This window comes from Conger conger, chromosome 6, assembly GCF_963514075.1.
Source record: "Conger conger chromosome 6, fConCon1.1, whole genome shotgun sequence".
NCBI lineage: Eukaryota > Metazoa > Chordata > Actinopteri > Anguilliformes > Congridae > Conger > Conger conger.
Window position 1 is genome coordinate 19,530,020 of NC_083765.1, and position 26,265 is coordinate 19,556,284.

A 26,265-nucleotide genomic window follows, 5' to 3' on the forward strand; every position below is an offset into this window, starting at 1 on the left:
GCTTCACCATTACGCACGGGGAGATATCCGACAGCACCTGCCGGGACAAACGCAAAGACTTTCCGGATCTTAGGAAAGCATAATTAATCGTAATACGTATAAAACAGCCGCCTGAATGTCAGCGAAAGGCAGAAAGTATCAGAAACGCGTGTCTTTCTCGGAAGATGAAAATGAAAAAGACTGGAAAGAAGAAAACGGTGGCGTGGATGGGCATTTCTTAAAATCCGTGAAAACAGTCCGGGATTCGTCTGGATATTGCCACCATACCATGTAAGTAGGACGAACACCAGCCTAGATGTGTTTTCAATGACATAAACTGCTGTGGATAATAGGAAAACCTGGCAAAATGCACGCTTGCCAAGTGCAATTTCAATCGCAATTAACATTTTATCTTATCCCAGTTCAATTGCAATGTACAGTAAGGTAATTGCTACACTATTTTACCTGTAAGCAAAACATCACAAATGCCTTTTCTCGGTACGGAATCTCGGTACTGAAATCAAAAAGACATTGAGATTAGTAAATGCGAAGTACTGGGACTAAAATGCGAGGTAACTTAGATTAAATTGCATCTAATAACCATCTTTTTCGCCGCTGAGTGGATGGGTATTTTTGGTTCGGTTTAGGAAGTTGAACGGTCCTTTCTCCAGCATCCTTCTACTCTCTAAGTTAGGACTGAACGGACTCGCTCTATACCCATAATGAAACATATCCTTTATCCCATTGCCACGTATTCCTTGTGACTATGATTTTGCAAAGGAACGCGTACAATTATGTGGTAAAACTTCAACTTATGGTAGCATCACTTCATGAAGGAACTCATGTTTTACCTAGGATTATAAAATATTTGATTACTACGGTTATTTTCACATTCATATTAATTTGACACTTCACTATTGTAACAAATGTCACTATATATTCAGCATATTATTATATGAAATATGCAAAGCGTTTTCACATTAAATGTCCTTCAAATGGATTCCAGATTATTCTAAACAGGAAGCCACTACAGTTGTTTGAAAGATTCATAGCGTAACATAATGGTTTGCAACTGCACAGGTCATGGGAGGAGCGCAAGGTACTTAACCCGAGACGCTTCACTGAATTCAGCTCTGCTGTGTAAATTGATTGCATGTACTATGTATTCTGTGTAAATCGCTGTGGATTACAGCATCTGCGTAATGCCGTGATGTAATAATGACTAAAATCACACATAACCGTTAGCTCTGAACTGGGCGAGGAGTTTCATTGTTCCATAACAACGATGTTGACATTAATAAAAATAGACCCTCTGAGTCACTTGCACAGCTCTTCCATTTATACATCTGGATGTGTGCAGTTCTGAAGCGATGCAGGTTAACACCTATAACATCAGCATCATAAGAACTGTCCTACCTCTGAATCAAACCAGCAACCTTTAGGTTACATGGCCAGTTTAGTCACACACCTGTTTTTAAAGTGACATTTCTATGTCCTCACTCATATATATTGTCCCCCACCTTGTTCCACAATGTTATTTTACATGACAGATCCATACAGACAGTACCCCCAGTGCTTTAGCAGAGTTAGCCACCCAACAGTCCTGTGTATTTACACTCCAACACGCTGCCTAGCTCTTTATTCAGAAGAGTGCTGCAAGTGAGGACTTAATCCCTGTATGAAGACAGTGTGTTTTAAGATGGACAGCAGTGCTGATTGTATTTAATTATATAGTATATAATTATACAACAACAGGAAAATACTGAGGGAGGATCAGGATACAGAGGGCAGAATAGATGCCATAATAATGTGCTATTTATCTGGCGCGTTTATCCAAAGCAACATACAGTTGATTAGACTAAGCAGGGGACAATCCCCCCCCCGGGGAAATGTGGGGTTTAGAGTCCAACGGCTATGTGCAATTTCGCGTGTTTACACCGGGGCTTGAACCACAAACCTTCCGGGTCCAAGTCATGTACCTTAGCTAGTAGGCTACAGGCTGCCCATGTATAGGAAACAGGAAATTCACTTCACTCTAACCCTCTTGTTATGTTTAGGGTCAATTTGACCCAATCTCCTAAAAACCAGTTAACCTTGTTTCATATCGATACTGTATGATTTTTCTAATTTGGTGGGATTAAATGGTAAACATACAATAAACTTACTGCTGTGCTAAGTTCTATATCAACTATGCATGCAAATGTGCTGTGTAGGGTTATTTTGACCCTCTGGGGGCTTCCATGGCTCCTGGAAGGTCAGGCACTTTATAAAGCAGAAGCAGACAAGGAAAAGAAAACGGAAAACAATTGGGGGGTTGTTTTTTTGGTCAGCAGAATATTTCTCCACTTATTGTACTTCCTATGTGACACAGGTCTATGCCTGGACAGTCTCTGTGGCGGCCATTTTAAAGTGTTTTCTGTGGCTGTGGGGTTCCTGTCAGTCAGGCTCCAGGTCACTGTGACTCCAATACTGGTTCAGCGCGATTACCTCATAAAGCGTCCTCAGAATCAAAGGCTGCATATTGATGTGCTCTGAGCAGCCACCTTAAACACACTGACACGCAGTCAGAATTACTCAGATTACTTTAAACATTTGACAAATGTCCTGTTTGAGGTCTGAATTCTGCCAGAATGGTACATAAGCGGCACAGTTGATATTGTGAAAGAATATGGCCTTTTTGAGGGTGTGGGGATACCATGATATGATTTTGGTTCACACTGCCTACCCTGCATTCCCTTAACACACACGATTCTGCTGAGTCATTCAGTATTTAGTCTGCTAAGTGATTGTAGTGCTAAAAGTAAGTGCTAAGAGCAGAGGTTTCAGTTTCAGGATTTTGTGCCAACTTCTGGTCTTAATTGGCTCAATCATATCTTATCTGACATGTGTATGAGTACTGGCTACAGCTACAGTCTGCAAGTGTATCCTAATGATTTTACTGTGCTCAAGTACAGGCTTGAACCAGGGTAATTTAGAGAGCTGTCAGCAAATTAAAAATAAGGCAATTGGTTGGGACAAAAACCAGTACGGAGACCAACCCTCAAGGACCGGAGTTGTGCACCCCTGGCTAAGAGTATTACCTGAATTCTCTGTGACCTCTCTCTTCCCCCACCCTGCCCCCAACTCCACCCTGCCTCTGTGACCCTCCTCCCCCCCACCCTGCCCCCAACATTCCCCCTCCCTCTCTGCTTCCATACACCCCCCTTTCCTGCCCCCTAAACCCGCCCCGTCCCTGAACCCCCCCCCCCCACGCCCAATACCCCCTCCCCTGCCCCCTAACAATGCTCCCCCTTCTTGCTCCGCTCTCTGTGCTCAAAACCCCCCTCCCCCTCTACCCCCCTCCAGTGCCAATGAAGAACCCCCCTCTCAGCCGCGGCGTCCTGTTGTCATGCGTGAGAAGGGGCGTCGGCAGGCTGTGCGCGGCCCAGCGTTCATGTTTAACGAGCGCGGCTCGAACCTGACGGCCGAGGAGGAGCGCTTCCTGGACGCGGCCGAGTACGGGAACATCCCAGTGGTGCGGCGGACGCTCGACGACTCGCCCACGCTCAATGTCAACTGCGTGGACTACATGGGCCAGAATGCACTGCAGCTGGCCGTGGGCAACGAGCACCTGGAGGTGACCGAGCTGCTGCTGAAGAAAGACAACCTGGCGCGGGTCGGGGATGCCCTTCTCCTGGGCATCAGCAAGGGCTACGTGCGCATCGTGGAGGCCATTTTGAACCACCCGTCCTTCCTCGCTGGAGAGAGGCTCACTCAGAGCCCCTGCCAGCTGCGAGACGACGACTTCTACTCGTACGACGAGGACGGCACGCGCTTCTCGCCCGACATCACGCCTGTGATCCTCGCTGCGCACTGCCAGCGCTACGAGGTGGTGCACATGCTGCTCAGCCGTGGAGCACGGATCGAGCGACCGCACGACTACTTCTGCAAGTGCAGCGACTGCACGGACAAACAGCGCAGAGACTCCTTCAGCCACTCCCGCTCGCGCATCAACGCGTACCGCGGCCTGGCCAGCCCCGCCTACCTCTCCCTGTCCAGCGAAGACCCTGTCCTCACCGCCCTGGAGCTCAGCAACGAGCTCGCCAAACTCGCCAACATCGAGAAGGAGTTCAAGGTATGACGCTGAGTCACTTGTCTGTCCTCTGTGTATTTAATGGTGGTCCAACTTTCATTTATTATTGTCACATAAATCAAGGGGGGGTTTTATGTTTCTTGGGAGTAGCTCAAACAAATTAATTTCTAAATCGGGTTGATTTTATTGTCAGGTTTTTCATTTAAAAGCCGAAATTCCCTATTGGAAGATATACTGTCCTGGTTTGGCAAGCTCTGTGGATTGGCTTCATTTCACTGATGACTAATGAACTACGAATAACATGAAGTGTCTTTTTTAAATGAAGGTCATACCTGTGTCTCATTTCTGCATTGAGATTTCTCTGATTGCTGCTTGTTTCCATTAACTGTCATTTGCAGGTTTGTGTGTGTGTGTATATGTGTGTGTGTTTGCATGCATGTGCATATATATAGGCTACCTACAGCATGTGCTTGTGGTTTTTGTGTGTAGGCATGCATTATGTACGTGTGTGTATGTTTGTGTGTAGGCTTATATTAGGTAGATGTGTGTGTGTTTGTGTGTAAGCGTGTATTAGGTACCTGTGTCTGTAGATGTGTGTAGGTGCATGTTTGCATGTTTGTGTGTGTTTGTGTGTTCGGCTGTGACAGCCAGGACAGAAAGAGCCAAATTAAAGAGGCGGTGCAACCCGATTGGTTCTCCTATTTTATTGGTTCCCCTATTTTATATGTAATATTTTAACTGCATAATTTCATCAAGCTTGATTTAAAATGCTGAGCTTCGCTCCGACTAATGACTGTTTTTCCTGTGGGGAATATCGTCTTTCAGAACAGCTGGCTGATTTTCATATCCTACTTTTCACAAATGACAAAATATATTTTGGTGCTGATGCGTTAAGGACTTCAGCCATGTTTGTTTTTATCTAATCAGTTTATCTAATTGTGTGTTTCATCTTGTGTTCACCCTTGGAACGCTGGCTTTCAGAGAGTTCTTCATTCTCCCAGATGCTCTTTCTCTTTAGACTCACTCGCCATCTTGCCAACACATGCTCACATTGTTAAAGTGAAATTTGCTCTATGGCACTTGTCTTTTGCTGTATTTGATTACATCTTGATTACCGTTTGGAGTGTAATTAGATTGGTAGCCCAGGCTGCTGGGACAGTCTGTTCGGTTCACGGTGCGGTTGTGTTGTTTGTCGTGTGTTTGTGGACTCCTGACAGGGCAGCCAGGTGCATGCTGAGAGTAAAATAAGGGAGACTGAATTAAGCGGGACTCAGTTTGTGTGTCTCAGTGGTGGACAGCGGTTCACGCTGTGGGTTTAATAAGGAGATCTCCTGAAAGAGACGGTAGAGGATATTCTGTACAAACAGGGTCCATTTTGCAGAACAAGGTTATATGCTTATCAGGTTATAAGACTGAGAGTTGAATTATGGGCACCTGGACTAGCTGTCCCTGAAGCGGGCAAGGGGATGTTCAGGTACTGGGGAAGGTACAGATAACAGTTTCTGTATTGGGATGTCCATGTAGCGGAATGGAATGGGCTGGTAATAGAAAACAGTTAAAGTTGATTGGAACGCTTCCCACAATATGAAACTCCATGATACCAGAGCATTGTCATGGGACAAACCTCTTTTTCTGCAGTTTGGCACCTTTAAATATTAGTAGGGCTGTGTGAGATATATCATACTATCGCCTGCTCTATGTGCGAAACACACTGGTTCCAGAGAGCTGAGTGCTTCTGTTGCTCTGAGTCATTCACACCATGGCACTGAGGCGCTGTGCGACAGAGGGCTGTTCGGAGGGAGCGAGGCGGCTGTTTCTCTCTCTGATGGCAGCACTCCATAACTCTCCTCAGATAAGGCTCCTTCTCTCACCGGCACGTGGTCTGCTTGCTAAACCTGAGACTATAACTCAGCATGAACTACACATCAGTGTGCGATGAAGGATGATGGTTGTCTCACAGTGAATTATATTAATAACCACTGATTTTTTCACAGGGCATGCTCCCAGATGTACAGAGGGGTGTGTGCTAACGGATGCTGGCATGTGCTAGCGTACGCCCTCCATGATATATAGACGGAGCCTATGTTAACGGGTGCAAGCATGCACTAATGAGTGCTAGCATGTGCTAACGTACAACCTCCCAAATGAGAGTATACAGCAGTGCATATTGTATATTTAATAACAGGGTGTGGGCTGAACACAGTGATCAATAGAAACCAGTTGGCCTGTTTCCTGTTTTTATGGCCTTGGCTGATTAATGTGCATTTATTTGACGGAATTCTGTTATCTAACTCATCCCTCTCCTTACCGTCCTCCTCCCCGGGCAGAACGACTACCGCAAGCTGTCGATGCAGTGTAAGGACTTTGTGGTGGGAGTGCTGGACCTGTGTCGGGACTCTGAGGAGGTGGAGGCCATTTTGAATGGAGATGTGAGCGTGGAGCTGCAGCAGGGCCATACCCACAGGGCCCTCCTTAGCCGCGTCAAGCTCGCCATCAAGTACGAGGTCAAAAAGGTCAGAGGTCACCCACACCACCACGTTGTCTGAGAGACAGAGAGAGAGAGAGAGAGAGAGAGAGAGAGAGAGAGACAGAGAAATGAGTGTCCTCAGTATTGTGAGGGACAGGAATACCTGCCTAATATAGACTGGTGTTCACTGTTAAAATAACAGACACATATTTGCTTAGATATGTGAATTAGTTTGTGGGGAAAATGTATTTATCTTTGGCTGAGCTTGAAAGGAGTTCAATGGAGTACATTTTTAACCTTATTTAATAGTGTTACAGTTTTTTAGTCCTAACACCCGTAAGACAGTTCGTATTTTTGAGGCATGGGTTCCATCAGCAGATTCTCAACCGCAATTCTCGAAGTGGCTATCCGCTTTAAAAAAATAAATAAATTAATTTCTCAGTTTAAGATGAAATTGCAAAACCCATCTTGCCAGTTGCAAGGAATTCTGTGCATGTTCTTATTCTTCCTATGGGCAGATTTTCACACATGAACTTATCACAACACTTATCAAAGAGACTCGAAAGCATCTGATAAAGACTAAATTTAACTGCCAGGCCTTGGACTGTAATTCACTGAAATGCGTGACAGTCTCCGCTCCAGAGTCGCTGTGTTCTTAATTACGAGCCTTGCCGTGAGCAGCCGGCTTTATTCTTCCACCTGACAGTATTTTTATTACACCTGAGAGCCAGCCACTCCATTCCCAGCGTCTCCAGCATGGACTCGTTTAATTTACTGTCACAGTGCCTAACACTGCGCACTCCATCGTCTCAGACCTGTCAGCGGACACACAAACCCGGGCCGTCATTCCTCTCCCGAGCCTGATTATGTGGAAATTGAATGATTAACGGGGATGATTGCTGTAATTAGCCGAATGATTGTCCAAAACGCAACTGGAAGCAGAGGCTCTGACCGCACCTCGGGATCAGAGGTCACAAATCCCTGCATGATGACGAACACAGTCATTCTCTACATTTTACTGTGTATTGACTTATTTTTATTTTATTTGATAAATAACACGGTGTAACCCATTTGTTTTGTTGTTATGCAAATGGCCTGAAGTGAAATGGCAATGAGACTGGCAATGCTTCTTTATTGGATGTAATTAATTAAGGATTAGTACATTAATTAAGTGCATTTATAATAGCGCCTTTCACAGACCTTGCTGTAGGGGGAGGAGGTGAGTGGGCTCACGTACATGGAGCTGGCTGCTGGCGATTGATCTGTTCTAACAGGGTCATTAATCAAGGAGGTGGGGGGGCGGAGGGGGTGCAGTCAGGGCGAGTGTGATTTTAAAGAAAATTCTGCACTTTCACCCAACAGCTGTGCAGATCTTATCGTGGCTACATTGGGGCCAGGACCACCAACCTTCCAGGTCCCAGTCATGTACCTTAGCCACTGGGCTAAAGGCACCTTAGCCACTAAGCTATAGGCACCTTAGCCACTAGGCTACAGCTACCTTCGTCATTAGGTCCCATTGTCCAGAGGACAGGCTGCTTGGTGAGTCTGGGAATTGAGCCTTAATGAAAGATGGACACAGTGGCTCCTGCAGGCAGAACCGAACGGAAGCCTGCATGCACAGATCTAATTAGCTGGTTGCGCTCTCAGATTTAGCGGCTTCTCCTCTCTCTGTGTGCAATGAATCTCAGAAGTAGGACAGCCATAGATATAACGGTGTTGCAGCACCCGGGGGGGGGGTTAGTTAATTAACCTGCTGGTTTAACCCACATTTCTGGAGACTCAGGAGGGTATATGCCTAGCTTTACAGCTACACAGTGTGTGGGGTTAGGGTTAGGGTGAGAGGTTAGGGTTAGGGGTGGGGTTTGGGTTAGGGTTAGGGTGAGAGGCTAGGGTGTGAGGTTAGAATTAGGGTTGGGGTGAGGGGTTAGGGTTAGGATGAGAGGTCATGGCAGATTTGCTGTGATTGTATCGATGTGTGCGGTTGCCTCAGTGAAAGGCCAGTTCTCCAGTCTCTCTGGACTGTCCCAGTTTACTCTCAAGCATAATTACCCCAGTCCCAGGACCAATTATACTAACCCTCTCTCTCTCTCTTTGGAGTTAGATTAAATCCCTCCAGCACTCAGGCACCCTCTCATAGACTCAGGGAGTGGGTGATGTTTCATTGGGTTATGTGGCTTTGTGCTGAGATACAGCTGTCTCATGGAACTGTAGTCATCCGCCTGTAGAGGGCACCACAGAGCTTATAACCCTATTTCGAAAAATAACATTAGCATTAATGCTATCACTACACTCACACATAAGTTATCACTTACCCTAAAACTAATATTGAAAGTTATCACTTTTGATGATGCTAATATTAAGGTTATCTCTAACTCTAAATCCTTTTTTCTCACACACACACACAAACACACACCTTTCTTGCCCTAACACACACACACACAGATCTATTTTTCCTTTCTAACCCTAGGCCTAACACACACATACCTCTTACTTATTTCTAACCCTAACACTCTCCTTCCAGTTTGTCGCTCACCCAAACTGCCAGCAGCAGCTCCTGACCATCTGGTATGAGAACCTGCTGGGTCTGCGGGAGCAGGCTGTGATGGTGAAGTGTCTGGTGGTGCTGGTGGTGGCTCTGGGGCTGCCCCTGCTGGCTGTGGGCTACTGGGTCGCCCCCTGCAGTAAGGTACTGCTCCCTCTCTGTGGGTTCATCCAGAAACACATCTCTAATCATCTTTAATGAAGGTTTATTTGGTAAATGCTAAAAAAATAAAGTTTTTGTTAAAATCATGTCGGTTTTTTTTACCTCATATGCTATCTGGGGGTTCAGCTTCCCCTTTTTCCCTTCTGCAAAGCGTCTTTGTGATAGTGTTCTATAAAAAGCATTATACGTATAAAATTGAATATATCTATCAGAAAGACTGATGGTTGTTTCTGGAGGACCACAGTCTGACAGGTTTGGAAGATCTCCACACCTGTGAAGAGCTTAACCTGAGCACCCGCCTATTTGTATGACCTGAGGCTCGTGATCGCTGGAGATCATGGCTCAGAGTGCGAACCCTCCCTCTCCTCTTCCTCTTCCTCCTCTTCCTCTTCCTTGCCCAGCTGGGGAGGATCCTGCGGAGCCCCTTCATGAAGTTTGTGGCCCACGCCGCCTCCTTCATCATCTTCCTCTGCCTCCTGGTGTTCAACGCCTCGGACCGCTTCGAGGGCATCAACACCCTGCCCAATGTGACGGTCACAGACTACCCCATGCAGATCTTCCGGGTCAAGACCACACGCTTCAGCTGGACAGAGATCCTCATCATGGTGTGGGTCGCAGGTAGAGCCCCCTATCGCCTGGAGGTCTGAGACACAGGAACTCTTCTGATGTTGTTTGTGGATGATGGGCTTTGGGTGTGGCTCTGTTCAAGTATATGATGGGGAAGCAGTATGGTGTGGTTTAGTTATGATGTAGGTTGTGGGTGATGTGGTTTATTGATGATGTGGTATGGGTATGGGTATGTCTCTTTGCGGCAGTGGTTTAATAGGGACAGTAAGGGTTATGGTTGCAGTAAACGGTCAGGACTGCGTTGAATGACTTCCATAAAAGATGATGCGTAAAGAATGGGATTATGGGATTACGGTGAGACCCCGGGTTTCCCATCAGGCCCTGGGTTAGTTGCCGTGGCAGCACAGGCTGTAGTTGCCATGACACCCGGTGACTCTAGGTCATGGTTGCTGAATTGCTGAGGGTTAGGAGAGCTGAACTCCCCCCATGCCAGGGGATTGTGGTCTCTGATTCTGTCTCATGGGTGTCGCAGTGAATGGATATAACTGGGAGGGGGGGTCACACAACATCCCTCCATCAGGAAATAAAACACTCACCTATATGACCGCTGACCTTGCAGCAGGGGGGGTGAGTGGTCTTAATGCCCTGGTACATCAGTCAGCTAAAAATACTTCCAGTTACAGTCACAGTTTTCGGGCCATTATCTCTGCTGAAAGAACTGACTCTCCCCACTGAGATACCATTGTGTACAAGAGACGTACTGTTTGCTGGACGCCGCCCTGTTATCAAGGAGAACAACGGGGCTTTATGTCTCACCAGACAGAAACCTGACAGGCTGGGTTCCATTCCAACTTAACTGGACTCTGTTTGTTGTGTCCTTGAGTTGGGTTGAGAAGGAAAAATCCACCCTTGCAATCCAGTCAGAAAACAGATCCAATCTCACCAGATCCAATTATAAGTTTTTATTTCTGCAGAAAAGAGTACACCTGCTGAGTCAACACCATACCAAACAAACAGTATTAACATTGGTCATTTATACCCTGTACGAGGGACTGTGCAAACGTGTGCAACCAGGTTCAAGGACAACTATCTCATTCGATAAGAAAGTAAAACTCATCCTCCCTTTTTTGGTAATATTTCTTGCTTGAGAAGAAGGAATTTTCCAGCCTGTGAGATTTTTTTATCTGGCTTACACATTTACTCAGGGGATGATTTAGTATGTCTATGGTGTGTTTCCATGCAGGGATGATGTAGTTTGGGTATGATGTGTTTCCCTGTGGGGATGATGTGGTCAGAGTATGGTGTGGTTTGGTTGTGATGTAGTTTGTGTATGATGTACTTCATGGATGATGTGCTTATGGTATGGCTCTGTTCAGGTATGATGACATGTTTCTGTGCAGGGATGATGTAGTCTGTGTATGGTGTGTTTCCCTGCAGGGATGATGTGGTCAGAGTGTAAGGAGCTGTGGACAGAGGGCCCCAGGGAGTACATGCTGCAGCTGTGGAACGTTCTGGACTTCGGGATGCTCTCCATCTTCATCGCTGCCTTCACCGCACGCTTCCTGGCTTTCCTCCAGGCCACCAAGGCCCAGCGCTACGTGGACGAGAAGATCCACGCCAGCGAACTCTCCCTGGTCACCCTCCCCCCAGACATAGAGTATTTCACCTATGGTGAGACCCCCCTCATGATGGAACTTTCACAGTTGATATACTAACATTTAAAGTTTCCTTATTCATAATTTAATACAGAATGGCTTAAAACGCCAGCATAGCAAGCCAGGTATGCCATAGCAAGCCAGGGAAATTTGTATACAGTTTATTAGGTATATATTAGACTTATTGCTCTTCTGCTGCTGTAGCCTATCCACTTGGAACTGTACTTTCCTCTAGGGTCCTCAATGCACTTGTCTCTGGTTCTGATTTGTACTTTGTTGTACGTCGCTCTGAATAGGAGCATTTGCTAAATGACTGTAATGTCATGTAATGTTTGACGCATTGTGTGCATTACTGTGGCCTTCCTGTCAGCTTTGATAAGTCTGGCCCTTCTCCAATGACCTTTCTCATTCACAAGGCGATTTTGCCCACAGAACTGCTACTCACTGGATGTTTTTTTTAACACCATTCTCTGAAAATCTACAGACTGTTGTGCATGAAAATCCAATAAGATCAGCAGTTTCTGAGATATTCAAACCACCCTATCTGGCACCAACAATCATTCCACGGTCAAAGTCACTTTGATCACATTTCCTCCCCATTCTGACATTTGGTTTGAAAAACAGCTGAACCTCTTGACCATGTCTGTGTGTTTTTATCCATTTAGTTGCTGCTACATCATTGGCTGATTAAATATTTGCAGTAACATGCTGGTGTACAGGTCTACCTAATAAATTGCTCACTGTATATTAGTTACGGTAATGCCTGTAAAGTAATACCATACTATTAAAGGTTGTCATGAACAGACTTGGTGATCTCACACCACTGTGTCTCCCCCAGCGAGGGATAAGTGGCTTCCCTCGGACCCCCAACTGATCTCGGAGGGTCTGTACGCCATCGCCGTGGTGCTGAGCTTCTTGCGCATCGCCTACATCCTGCCAGCCAACGAGAGCTTCGGCCCGCTGCAGATCTCCTTGGGCCGAACCGTCAAGGACATCTTCAAGTTCATGGTGCTCTTCATCATGGTCTTCCTGGCCTTCATGATTGGCATGTTCATCCTGTACTCCTACTACCTGGGAGCCAAGGTCAACCCGGCCTTCACCACGTGAGTGCGCCACCTAGTGGGCCAGCATGATAACCTCTGGAGACCATTTTGAATTCAGTCAATTCAGAAAATGAAGTCAAATTATATTCTATGAATTGCTTTTTCCATCTTGCCCAGGCACTACTGTTGAAAACGAACCAGTTGGCAAATACTGGCACATAATGTTGGTTAATTTGTATGGCAGATTTATAAACGGAATGGACTCTGAGCTTGATTGGGCAATGGGCGTTTTGAGTGGAGAAATGCCAGGAATGACACCAGCCCTGACTGAAGTCTTCCCAGTTTCATCATATCTGGTTTAATGATGAGCTCAGCATTTTTTTAGAATGCAAGTTATTCAATATAAGCGCATTCGTGAAATTATAGTAAATCTCATGCAATGTCACTAGTTAATCTTCTGGCTGTGCATGGTGATTGTTTACGGTTGGGGTGACTGACAGACAGCCCCCAAGGCATGCTAATCCCTCAGAGGCACTGAAGCCCAACGGTCTCTCAACCAAATGAGAGATCGCCCCAGAAGGCCTGCAGCTTCAGCCGTGAAAAATGACCTATTTCACAGTGGGCTGCCATCCCAGGAAGGTTAGCTCCAATCCCAGCATAGCAGTGGACAGTTCAGGGTTCAGCAGTGTCCACATTTGCAGCACAGCTGGTCAGAGAAACCCAAACCAGCACTGTGTGCCTGGAACGGAAGTTCAGTTCATTCCACATTACATAAACAGCAGGTGAGAGATCCAATGGGAATAATCAAGATTTCAAGTCTTTAAAATCTACAGTCGTAGGTGACACAGGTGTGGCATTCCTCACAGGCTTTATTCTGTTCTCTGATGAGGTCACACAATGAGGTCACACAGAATCAGCCCGTTCCTTACCTGAGGGGTGTCTGAGAGAGAGAGAGATAGAGAGGAGAGTGCGAGAGAGACAGAGAGAGAAGGCGGGAAAGACAGAGATAGAGAGAGAGAAAAGAGAGATAGACAGATAGAAAGTTATCCAAAGCCAGGTTGCACTTCACTCCATAAACACCAGGAGATAAATGATTGGGTGAGAATCTTTCTCTCACTTCTTAATTAACAGTTAACCACAGTGGAATTCAGATTGATACAATAGATCTCCCCCATACACACCACACACACACAAATGGAATTTCATCAATCAGGTGATTTATTTTCCTCGTGTTTGTAACCGCAGGGTTGAGGAGAGTTTTAAGACACTTTTCTGGTCGATATTCGGGCTGTCCGAAGTGTCCTCGGTGGTGCTGAAGTACGACCACAAGTTCATCGAGAACATCGGCTACGTGCTGTATGGGATTTATAACGTCACAATGGTGGTGGTGCTGCTGAACATGCTCATCGCCATGATCAACAGCTCCTACCAGGAGATCGAGGTAGGCCTCCAGGCGACCATCTTTCCTCATTCTCCAGACTTACAGAAAATGAATTTTTACAACGAAGGTTCGCAGGGTCATACAGTACGATTCCTCTCTAATTTCTCTTTTAAACACTTTTCCTACTACTTGTTCACATCTCACTGAACACTTTGATTTATTTTATTTTTTAGAATTAATAACTTTTACCTCACTAAAGCATGCAATGAATTCTCTGTGTGATTAATAACAGCACCCATTAAAGATGCAAAACGACACTCAGTGATCGCTTTGTTAGGTATTTATTTGATTTATTTTTTAGACTTATTGGTCCTCTGCTGCTGTAGCTCATCCACTTCAAGGTTCAACATGCTGTGTGTTCAAAGATGCATTCTGCATACCACTGTTGTAATGCATATTTGAGTTACTGTCACCTTCCTGTCAGCTTGAACCAGTCTGGCCATTCTCCTCTGACCTCTCACATTAACAAGGTACCCACATAACCGCCTTGTTAATGAGAAATATATTGGATATTTTTTGTTTTTAGCACCACTCTGTAATGACATTGTTGTGCATGAAAATCCAAGGGGATCAGCAGTTTCTGAGACACTCAAACCACCCCATCCAACACCAACAGTCAAAGTCACTTAGATCACAATTCTTCACAATTCTGATGTTTGGTCTGAATTGGCCAATCACAAGGCTGCATGCTGGTGTGTAGTGAGCCCGGCATTCCCTCTCACGCAGGACGACGCGGATGTAGAGTGGAAGTTTGCTCGTTCCAAGCTGTGGCTGTCGTATTTCGACAACGGGAAGACCCTGCCGCCCCCCTACAGCGTGGTCCCAAGCCCCAAATCCTTCTTCCAATGCCTGAGGAGCCTGGTCGGACTGCTCCGCTGCAGGAAGCCCAGGCTTCGGAAGGACCTGGAGCTCGGAACCGACAGCTCCAAGTCCAAGGTTCGAAGCATGACTCCGATCCCGAATACAGAGAGTGCTGAGAATGTTAGATATAATCACAGAACATTAATCTGTAAATAAGGATTTGCCAGAATAGAAAGTGTCGGGCCATTTCTGGGGGAGGTGAAACAAAAGAGAATCACATGGGAAGACGTGATTTATTTTAGGTTTTACATGGCAGACTGTTATACACTCGTTTAATATGAGAACAGAGGTACCAATAATGGAAAATGTGGCTTGAGAGTGCTGAGATTTACTGGGAGGATCTGATATAATCATGGAACATGGTCATTGTTTGGAGTAAACATGAGAAAGACCCGTGGAAGTGACCAACGATAACTGGCAGTTCACTATGGTCAGAATTTAGCTTCAGTTTTAGCTGCATTCTGTAGAGCAGTATGAAAAACAAACACATTAACACAAACCTCACAGCAGAGACCCAGAGGAACTATGGCTGTCTGCGAATCACAACTCAAAGTGACTAATGCGTTTACTGATGATTGGATTAACCTCTGAGGTCAATGTTAATGATGTTGGTATATAATGAACCGAGACATACAAGAAGACAAGGACACACACACATGCTGTGGTGTGAATTATTTCCTTTAATAAGATCCCACAGAACCAGTAAATGCTGCTTAATTTTTACTTGTGAAATAATTTAGGAATTCTGTACTGCTCTTTGATTATTCTGGGTAACAGACTGTGTTCCGGTCCTACAGCTGAACCTCTTCTCTCAGTCAAACCTGCGCATCACAGAGTCCCAAAGCTTGAACAGCATCCTAAACCAGCCCACACGCCACCAGGTAGGCCACACACCTGAACCAGCCTACACACCATCAGGTAGGCCACACACCTGAACCAGCCTACACACCATCAGGTAGGCCACACACCGGAACCAGCCCACACACCATCAGGTAGGCCACACACCTGAACCAGCCTACACACCATCAGGTAGGCTACACACCTGAACCAGCCCACACACCATCAGGTAGACCACACACCGGAACCAGCCCACACACCATCAGGTAGGCCACACACCTGAACCAGCCCACACACCATCAGGTAGACCACACACCGGAACCAGCCCACACACCATCAGGTAGGCTACACACCTGAACCAGCCCACACACCATCAGATAGGCCACACACCTGAACCAGCCCACACACCATCAGGTAGGCCACACACCTGAACCAGCCCACACACCATCAGGTAGGCCACGCACCTGAACCAGCCCACACACCATCAGGTAGGCCACACACCTGAACCAGCCCACACACCATCAGGTATGCCACACACCTGAACCAGCCCACACACCATCAGGTAGGCCACGCACCTGAACCAGTCCACACACCATCAGGTAGGCCACATACCTGAACCAGCCCACACACCATCAGGTAGGCCACACACCTGAACCAGCCCACACACCATCAGGTAGGCCACACACCTGAACCAGGCCACACACCATCAGGTAGGCCACACACCTGAACCAGCCCACACACCATCAGGTAGGCCACACACCTGAACCAGGCCACACACCATCAGGTAGGCCATGCACCTGAACCAGTCCACACACCATCAGGTAGGCCACATACCTGAACCAGCCCACACACCATCAGGTAGGCCACACACCTGAACCAGCCCACACACCATCAGGTAGGCCACACACCTGAACCAGCCCACACACCATCAGGTAGGCCACACACCTGAACCAGCCCACACACCATCAGGTAGGCCACACACCTGAACCAGGCCACACACCATCAGGTAGGCCACATACCTGAACCAGCCCACACACCATCAGGTAGGCCACACACCTGAACCAGCCCACACACCATCAGGTAGGCCACACACCTGAACCTGCCCACACACCATCAGGTAGGCCACACACCTGAACCAGCCCACACACCATCAGGTAGGCCACACACCTGAACCAGGCCACACACCATCAGGTAGGCCACACACCTGAACCAGCCCACACACCATCAGGTAGGCCACACACCTGAACCAGCCCACACACCATCAGGTAGGCCACACACCTGAACCAGTCCACACACCATCAGGTAGGCCACATACCTGAACCAGCCCACACACCATCAGGTAGGCCACACACCTGAACCAGCCCACACACCATCAGGTAGGCCACACACCTGAACCAGGCCACACACCATCAGGTAGGCCACACACCTGAACCAGCCCACACACCATCAGGTAGGCCACACACCTGAACCAGGCCACACACCATCAGGTAGGCCATGCACCTGAACCAGTCCACACACCATCAGGTAGGCCACATACCTGAACCAGCCCACACACCATCAGGTAGGCCACACACCTGAACCAGCCCACACACCATCAGGTAGGCCACACACCTGAACCAGCCCACACACCATCAGGTAGGCCACACACCTGAACCAGCCCACACACCATCAGGTAGGCCACACACCTGAACCAGGCCACACACCATCAGGTAGGCCACATACCTGAACCAGCCCACACACCATCAGGTAGGCCACACACCTGAACCAGCCCACACACCATCAGGTAGGCCACACACCTGAACCAGGCCACACACCATCAGGTAGGCCACACACCTGAACCAGCCCACACACCATCAGGTAGGCCACACACCTGAACCAGGCCACACACCATCAGGTAGGCCACACACCTGAACCAGCCCACACACCATCAGGTAGGCCACACACCTGAACCAGCCCACACACCATCAGGTAGGCCACACACCTGAACCAGGCCACACACCATCAGGTAGGCCACATACCTGAACCAGCCCACACACCATCAGGTAGGCCACACACCTGAACCAGCCCACACACCATCAGGTAGGCCACACACCTGAACCTGCCGACACACCATCAGGTAGGCCACACACCTGAACCAGCCCACACACCATCAGGTAGGCCACACACCTGAACCAGCCCACACACCATCAGGTAGACCACACACCGGAACCAGCCCACACACCATCAGGTAGGCCACACACCTGAACCAGCCCACACACCATCAGGTAGGCCACACACCTGAACCAGCCATGTCATGACAACTGTGATGTCATGACAGCTGTGCCAGCAATGGGGTCAATGTTCAAAACAATTTCAGTCTCAGCAAGGGCCAACATCGTCAGTCGCTCTAATATGAACTGAAAGTCGTTGTGACCGAATATGATAATCGCTGGTGGCAATGATCATACAGTAGATCGCCAAACTGGCCTTAAGAGTGGAATTCTCTGACCATTGGACTCTTAAGATCTAGATTTGATCGCCCCTGTCCTGGTCTGAGGAGACTCCAAAAGGAAGGCGGAAGCTAGCAATACGGTTGTTATATGTAATCCATGCTAATACTTTAGCCATCTGGCTGTGATACATAGCCTATGTTAATACTTAAACCATCTGGCTGTGATGCATAATCTATGCTAATACTTAAGCCCCTTTCAATCCCAACAGCAAATAATGAAGAGACTCATCAAGCGCTATGTACTGAAAGCACAGGTCGACAAAGAAAATGATGAAGTCAATGAAGGTAAGATTAGCACACAATTAGCCAACAGCAAAACCTGTACAATACAAAAAAACACTACGACACAAATCTGCTCTGAAATGGCTCTCACAAGCAAGCAAAACTTTATTTGTATGGCCCATTTCATACAGAACTTCAAGACAATGTGCTGTACATGGAGTTAAACATACAAAAGAAAAAATACAGAGACAATCATTGTTAAAACAGAATGATTAAAATAAAAATAAAAGTGCTCAATTTGGGATCCAACACTCATTGTCAGCAATAATGAGGTCCAATCTCAGACAAGGCGGGTGGGTCTAACTCCCTGGAGAAGTTAACACTGAGACGCACCTTAGGGAAAAGATTCTTCATCTGAAGATTTCTTTTAAAAATGTCTATGGATTTGGAGTCCAGAAGACTCATCGAAAGGCTATTCCAAAGGATAGGGCCATAATGACTAATGGCTGCCTCCACATGCCTTCTAGCCTATACCAGAAGGATCAGATCTTACATATCAGTGCACTTAAGGGCATTACTACTATGCTCTGTTATTTATAGTACAGCTGGCATGCTGTACCCACAGACCAGGTTTTCTTGTTACACTGCTATTGCAAATAAGCCTAAAATATTAAATTCAGGACAGCATTAGCACACTAACTACTGTATAACAACCCTGGTTCCAACACAAGCTACATGCAGCCTGTGAGTTAGTGAAGATCTTTTCTGGTTTTGTCAGATTGGGTTCCACAGGGAAGAAGCCCAGGTTCACATTTCTTAAGCTCTTGCACAGTCAGGTAAATCCCTACTGAAGGTACATTTAGCGCAGCATAGTGGAACAAAAAAATCCCAAGATATCAGCAGTTTCTAAGATACTCAAACCACCCTGTCTGCCAACACCATAGGTCTGATGATGCTTCGCGGAGGTTGCTAACTACATGTCGTGTGTTGCCCCACAGGGGAACTTAAGGAAATCAAACAGGACATATCGAGCCTTCGCTATGAACTCCTGGAGGACAAGTCGCAGGCCACAGAGGAGCTCTCACAGCTCATACAGAAACTCGGGGACAAGCTGAGAGCTACAGCAACGCGTTGTCAATAACCACGCTAACTGAGAGGAAAGGCCCGGTAACCAAAGCAACGAAACCCCTTGCCAATTTGCAGACAGCAGGGCGGAGTGACTGCAGGGGTTGAGCAACTCCCACATTCAGTGGATGGAGCGAGAAGGCGACCAGGCTGCAGGATCAGACAGAACTGTTGTAGCTTATGAACCTATATAACATGCCAAGGGTTTGGTGCCCAAGGGGTGTAAGCGCCATTTTCTGAAATTTACAGGAGAGCCAAAACAAATCCTTTTGAGTCTTTAGGTTTTTATCCTTTATTTCAATGTAGTTGAGGTATATTTCAGAGTAGTTGATATATAATCCTCCTTTTGGCCAAAAATGTCACATACGCCTCTTGTGCACCAAACCACTTCTTATTCAGAAAACTGCTTTTGTGTATTAAATCTCTCTTTGTGAAAGACTGCCTGTGATATTGGCTACAGGGTTATGTAAATATCTGTATATCTGATGCTAAATAGCACAAATTATTGCAATAATAACTATTTGAAGCCAATTAATGTAGATTATCATCTTGGTTTGCGTGTCACTGAAATGCCCATTTTAAGAAATGTATATGGCACATACCTCAATATTTTCTTTGTTTGACCTTTAATTACTTCCAATATTTTTTATTTATTCTTTATTCTTTATTGCCTAATTCCTTATTATTGCCTAAACTTGCTATTCATTGACATAATTCTTTTGCATTATATACACACACTCCGTGAGCACTTTATTAGGTATTTATTAGACTTATTTTTCAGACTTCTACTGCTGTAGCCTATCCACTTAGAGTTATAATGTATTCAGAGATGTTCTTCTACATATCACTGTTGTAATGTATGGTTATTTGCATTACTGTCACCTTCCTGTCAGCTTTGACCAGTCTGGCCATTCTCCTCTGACATCTCTCTTTAACAAGGCGTTTCTGTCTGCAGAACTGCTGCTCACTGTTTTTTTTTTGTTTGTTTGTTTGTTTTTGGCACCATTCTTTGCAAACTCTAGAGACTAGTGTGCGTGAAAATCCAAGGAGATCAGCAGTTTCTGAGATACTCAAACCATCCCATTAAACACCAACAATAATTACACTGTAAAACTCACTTAGATCACATTCTTTCCCCATTTTGATGGTTGATGTGAACATTGACCTGTATCTACATGATTGCTACATATGCATTGCACTGCTGCCACACCATTGGCTCATTAGATAATCACATGAATAAGTAGGTGCAATAAAGTAAAAATGTTCCTAATGAAGTGCTCGGTGAGTGTATATTTATTAACAATTAACACACAGTATAATTCTAGTTTTCATTTTTGTTACTAAATCTTTTTTTTTTTTTGTCTGTACAAAAGTCCCCTCCAAAAGTATTGGAACAGCAAGGCCAATTCCTTTGTTTTTGCAATACCCTGAATACATTTGGGGTTGAGATAGAAAGATGAATACAAGACCCATGTTCAGAATTTCAGCTTTTATTTCCTGGTATTTACATCTCAATGTGTTAAACGACTTAGAACATAGCACCTTTGGTATCAGACCAATTTTTAGGTGAGCAAAAGTATTGGAACAGAGTATTTAAGTAAATGAAAGTAAATAACACTTAATAGTTGGTAGCATATCCCTTGCTTGCAATAACTGCATCAAGTCTGTGACCCAATGACATCACCAAACTGTTGCATTCTTCTTTTGTGATGCTTTTCCAGGCTTTTACTGTAGCTTTCAGTTCTTGTTTGTTTCAGGGGTTTTCCCTTCAATCTCCTCTTCAGGGGGTGAAATGGATGCTCAATTTGGTTAAGGTCTGGTGGTTGACTTGGCCAGTCTAAAACCTTCCACTTTTTCTCCCTATTGAAATCCTTTGTCATGTTGGCAGTGTGTTTTGGGTCATTGTCTTGCTGCATGATGAAGTTCCTCCAAATTAGTTTGGACATATTTATCCGTAAGTTGGCAGACAGAATGTTTGTAGATTTCTGAATTCATCCTGCTGCCACCATCCTGAGTTACATCATCAATAAAGCCCAAGCTATGACACTCCACCATGCTTCACAGATGAGCTTGTATATTTTGGATGATGAGCAGATCCCTTCTTTCTCCACACTTTGGCATTTTGGCACTTTGGTAGAGGTTAATCTAATCAGTCCATACAACTTTGTTCCAGAGCTTTTGTGGCTCATCTCTGTACTTCTTTGCAAATTGTAATCTCATCTTCTGATTCTTACTACTGATGAGTGGTTTGTATCTTGGGGTATAGCCTCTATTGCTGCTCTCTAAGTTTTCTTCAAATGGTTGATTGATATACATTCACCCATGTCCTGTGGAGATGTTACTGACTGATGTTTTAGGGTTTTTCTTCACAGCTCTGACAATGTTTCTGTCATCAACTGCTGTTGTTTTCCCTGTTTGATGTATGTTGCTCATGACGCCAGCAGTTTATTTCTTTTTCAGGACATTCCATGTTGTTGTACAAGCTATCCCCAATACTTGTGCAGTGGCTCTGATAGATTCCCCCTCTTTTCTAAGCTTCAAAATGGATTGCTTTTCTCTCAAAGACAGCTTTCTGGTCTTCATATTGGTTAACACAAATGTAGTCTTCACAGGCAAAACTCAAGGCTAAAACCAAGAGTAGACATTCAGAACTATTTATTGTTTATCTAATCAATCTAACAAAACACATCTGACTCAACAAGAAACAAGTCAGCCACATGTTCCAATATTTTTGCACAAATTGGGTGGTCTGATACAGAAGGTGATATGTTCTAAGTTGTTTAACAAATCAAGATAAAAATACCCAGAAATGAAAGCTGAAATTCGGATCTGTCTTCTCATGTACATATTTTGACCTCAAACTCAATTGTCTTTAGTGTATAGGAAAAACTAAGGAATTGACTTTGCTATTCCAATACTTTTGGAGGGGAGTGTACATTTGAACAAAGCTTTGCATTTGTTTTTACTCCATAAATGTCCATGTTTGTCCCCTTTTAAGATTCATTTATTTTATCATCTTCATTAAAATTATGCTTAAGTACAATGTTCAATCTATATATTCTACAATGCAGGACCAATAGTTTCATATTCATGTACTCTATGCAGGGTAAATATTCTGTTTTTGTTCAATGTTGATATGAGCAAACATCCAAAAATGAATATTGGCCAATGAAGTGTGCAATAAATAGTTTTATATTTCTATTATATCCAAGATAAATCCACACGTATATGATTTATATGTACTGCAGTGTATGTATACACACAAACATATTTTAAATATTTGTAAATATCCTAACTGCAAAAACAAGTTATATATTAAGTAAAGCCATTTATTTTATGTGGGTTGCAGTAGAATGTTTGTCTTTTAAAATGGTATTTGTACCTGTAACTCTGGGAAATGTAAATGCTGCAAAACACAAAACATAAAACACAAAATGTATATTTCAATGACATTAGTTATGACAACTGAAAGGCTGTCATCAGACTAAAGATATCTGAGATGACAGGATCTGTTATTTGGTTTTAAAGAAGTATGCTTACTCAGTTGAGTTATATTTGTATCTTTATTGATGTGCTGTTTGTATATTTTTATAAAACGGGCAGGACAAATCTCGCAATCTGACTGGTTCCTAGCGCTGATATATTTTCTATATACCACCGCTGTGCGTTCTGATACTTATTTACAGTTCTATTTCAAGTATCACTCTCCGCTGCGAAGCAGCCATTCGAATCAAAATGAAAAACCGGTTAGATTAAAAACGATGCACGTCAATCACCGTGCAACAACGTTGCCCAGAATTTGTAAGCATGCTGGAGCGCAGAGCTGGAACGCAGAGCTGCACACAGCCTCTGCTTCCACGTGATTGAGAAACTATTCGATGCGGGTCTTGTTTGTGAGAGATTTGTGTCCGCACCCAAGCGGAAGTGCGAGAGCTTTACGGTTACCGAAACGTGGAAACAGCGCTTCTCCAAATAATAAAACCGACCGACGCAACGTGATTCCACTAATGTTGGACGGTTTTCCAGTGCTTGTGCAATGGTACAAATAAACGTCAAAAAGGCATAAACTTCGCTCACTCACGGTAGCTTGCAAGCTAGCTAACTAGAACAACATTAGAGTTTATGAACGTTGCATAGCAACCACCTGGCACTACTTACAAGCAGACGGGAAGTCGGAAACTACTTTCTTGTAAATTATTATTGTAATGAAACTGTCAATAAACTGTTAACTGTTTAAATTGGATTATGTCTATAATATCTATATTATTATGTTTTATAGCCGTTTTTTTAAATAAAAGCAACAACTCACCCCACCCCAATACGTGGTATCCTATATTTAAGCGTTATGAAACGAGAACCTGTGGTAGCTATATCGTGGATATTGGCACAGCAAGCGGGGTGATTAGGCACGACGCGAATATATAGCAGTTTAGAGTGAGAGAACAGTACGCCATGTAAACTATCATATACACACTGAAGTAATACTTGGATAATCAAAATGTAATTATACAGTAAATGCTAAACGGCCATATATTAGCTAAGCTACATAAAAAATGTATGTCATTGAAAACAAAATCAGACGCATCTTGGCTCGTTGGTCTAGGGGTATGATTCTCGCTTTGGGTGCGAGAGGTCCCGGGTTCAAATCCCGGACGAGCCCTACTTTTGTCTCACAGACATTAATTATTGTATTGTTTTTTAATTATAGAGTATTTGCATCCATCGGGTCGAACAAAACCCCTTAGTTGTAGTTCTGCCTTTCATTAGTTATTGTTTGCTGAGCAGGCTATACAACTGGTAATTTCTGTATAAACACAGTTTAGAGTGAGATAACAGTATGCCATAGACTATCACATACACACTGAAGCCATACTTACATCAAGCACTTTATTAGGAACATTTTTACTTAATTACACCTATTTCATGCGATTATCTACAATTATGTGGCGGCAGTTCATTGCATACAATCATGTAGATACGGGTCAGGAGCTTCAGTTAATGTTCACATCAACCATCAGAATGGGCAAAAAATGTGATCTAAGTGACTCTGACAGTGGAATTATTGTTGGTGTTGGATGGGGTGGTTTGAGTATCTCAGAAACTGTAATCTCCTGGGATTTTCACGCACACTAGAGTTTGCAAAGAAAATAGTTCATGATAGGGGGTGGGGCCGAAGCGGACTGCAGAAAACATATCTCATGGGTAGGACGGCTATAGGGTTGCAGAACACACCTTTCCACCAGTTCTTATGCTAAAATGATATTATTTTAGAAATGATGAAATGATGGCATAGATTAAAATGTTTCACTATAAAGTAGGCATACATGTTTCCAGCCAAAAATTGTGAAATTGTTGATTTACCCTTGAAGTTGAAGACCCACAACCATATTCACACTGCCTAAATTCAACTCCCCTGAACTGGTCTTCACTTGGCCCAACCTGTTGGAGCAAGGATCGGGCCTGGATTTGTGCATTTCTTAAATTAATGAATTAACCTTATCACAATGTAACTGATGTTACACTCTTTGACAGTGGGCTACTCTGTCATATTGAACCACACTGCTGTAATATCTAGCCCATTCAGGATGACTCAACATGAAATACCATACCTGTTCAACAGGCTTTCACATGACACAGATATACCAGCTCATGTTTCATTATCAGCTGAGCAGCCTCCTACAGACACAATACGTTCAGCTACAGCTCCACGCCTGTCCCCCTGCCTGACAGTACCACCGGTTGTCATGCATAGTCACTGTTGCTGGCTTTAGTTACATTACAGCTACATTTAGTTATACATTTGCAAATAAAAACTTTATTTATTTGTCATAATGGATTATTGTGTGTAGATTGATGAAGAAAAATGTGAATTTAAGTCAATTTTAGACAAAGGCTGAAACATAACATTACATTACATTAATGGAATTTGGCAGACGCTCTTATCCAGAGCGTGCAAAGTGCAAAGTGCATACCCATAACCAGGGATAAGTGCGCTGAAAGACCCTAGAGGGAAGTACAATTTCAACTGCTACCTGCACACAAAGATAAAGACTAGGGCCTATTTGATCTGATTTCTTTTTTTTTCTTCTTTTTTTATCGTAGTACCGCAACACGCAAATGTATGAACAAACCACAGGGGTCTAGGGTTTGATGATTTTTTGGAAGTAAGCTGGGGCAGACCCCTTAACTGCTTGGAAGGCTAGCACCAATGTTTTGAATTTGATGAGAGCCATGAAAGGCAGCCAGTGGAGGGAAGTAAGCAGGGGGGTGACATGCAAGTGTTTGGGAAGGTTGAAGACCAGACGAGCTGCTGCATTATGGATAAGTTGGAGGGGTCTGATGGCGGACGCTGGGAGGCCAGCCAAGAGGGAGTTGCAGTAGTCCAGGCGGGAAAAAAGCATCACTTGGACTATCAGCTGGGTCGAGTAGGGGGTGAGAAAGGGGCGGATTCTCCGGATGTTGTATAGGAAGAACCTATCCTACTCACATACAAGGCTTTGAACACCCTTGCACCCCCCTATCTCTCTGACCTTCTTCATGACTACACCCCAACTCGCACTCTCCGCTCCTCCTCAGCTGGCCTCCTGTCTATCCCCACCACCCGACTCTCTACTATGGGTGCTCGAGAATTCAGCTCTACAGTACCCAGGCTCTGGAACTCTCTACCTATACACATCCGGCCATACAGAGTCACTGTCATCTTTCAAAAAACTTCTCAAAACTCATCTGTTTACTCTTGCATACCCCTGACTGTTTCCTTCCCTTTACATGTTCTTGTGTCTATCTCTGTCTGCTGTCTGT

The 26,265-nt window shown here is 44.8% G+C and overlaps 1 protein-coding gene and 1 non-coding gene across 2 annotated transcripts; both read left to right on the forward strand.

The window, feature by feature from the left end:
- The first annotated feature begins 3,367 nt into the window (after positions 1-3,367).
- LOC133130765 (short transient receptor potential channel 3-like) lies at positions 3,368-19,480 on the forward strand. The gene is made up of 10 exons (XM_061245587.1): positions 3,368-4,093; positions 6,379-6,564; positions 9,040-9,204; positions 9,624-9,840; positions 11,227-11,460; positions 12,283-12,547; positions 13,733-13,928; positions 14,655-14,864; positions 18,327-18,402; positions 19,338-19,480. Exons 1-10 carry the CDS (start codon positions 3,368-3,370, stop codon positions 19,478-19,480), a joined length of 2,418 nt encoding a protein of 805 aa, XP_061101571.1.
- Positions 19,481-24,052: 4,572 nt separating this feature from the next.
- Positions 24,053-24,124, forward strand: trnap-ugg (transfer RNA proline (anticodon UGG)). The gene has a single exon. It is a non-coding gene; the product is annotated as a tRNA-Pro (tRNA).
- Positions 24,125-26,265: the final 2,141 nt, after the last annotated feature.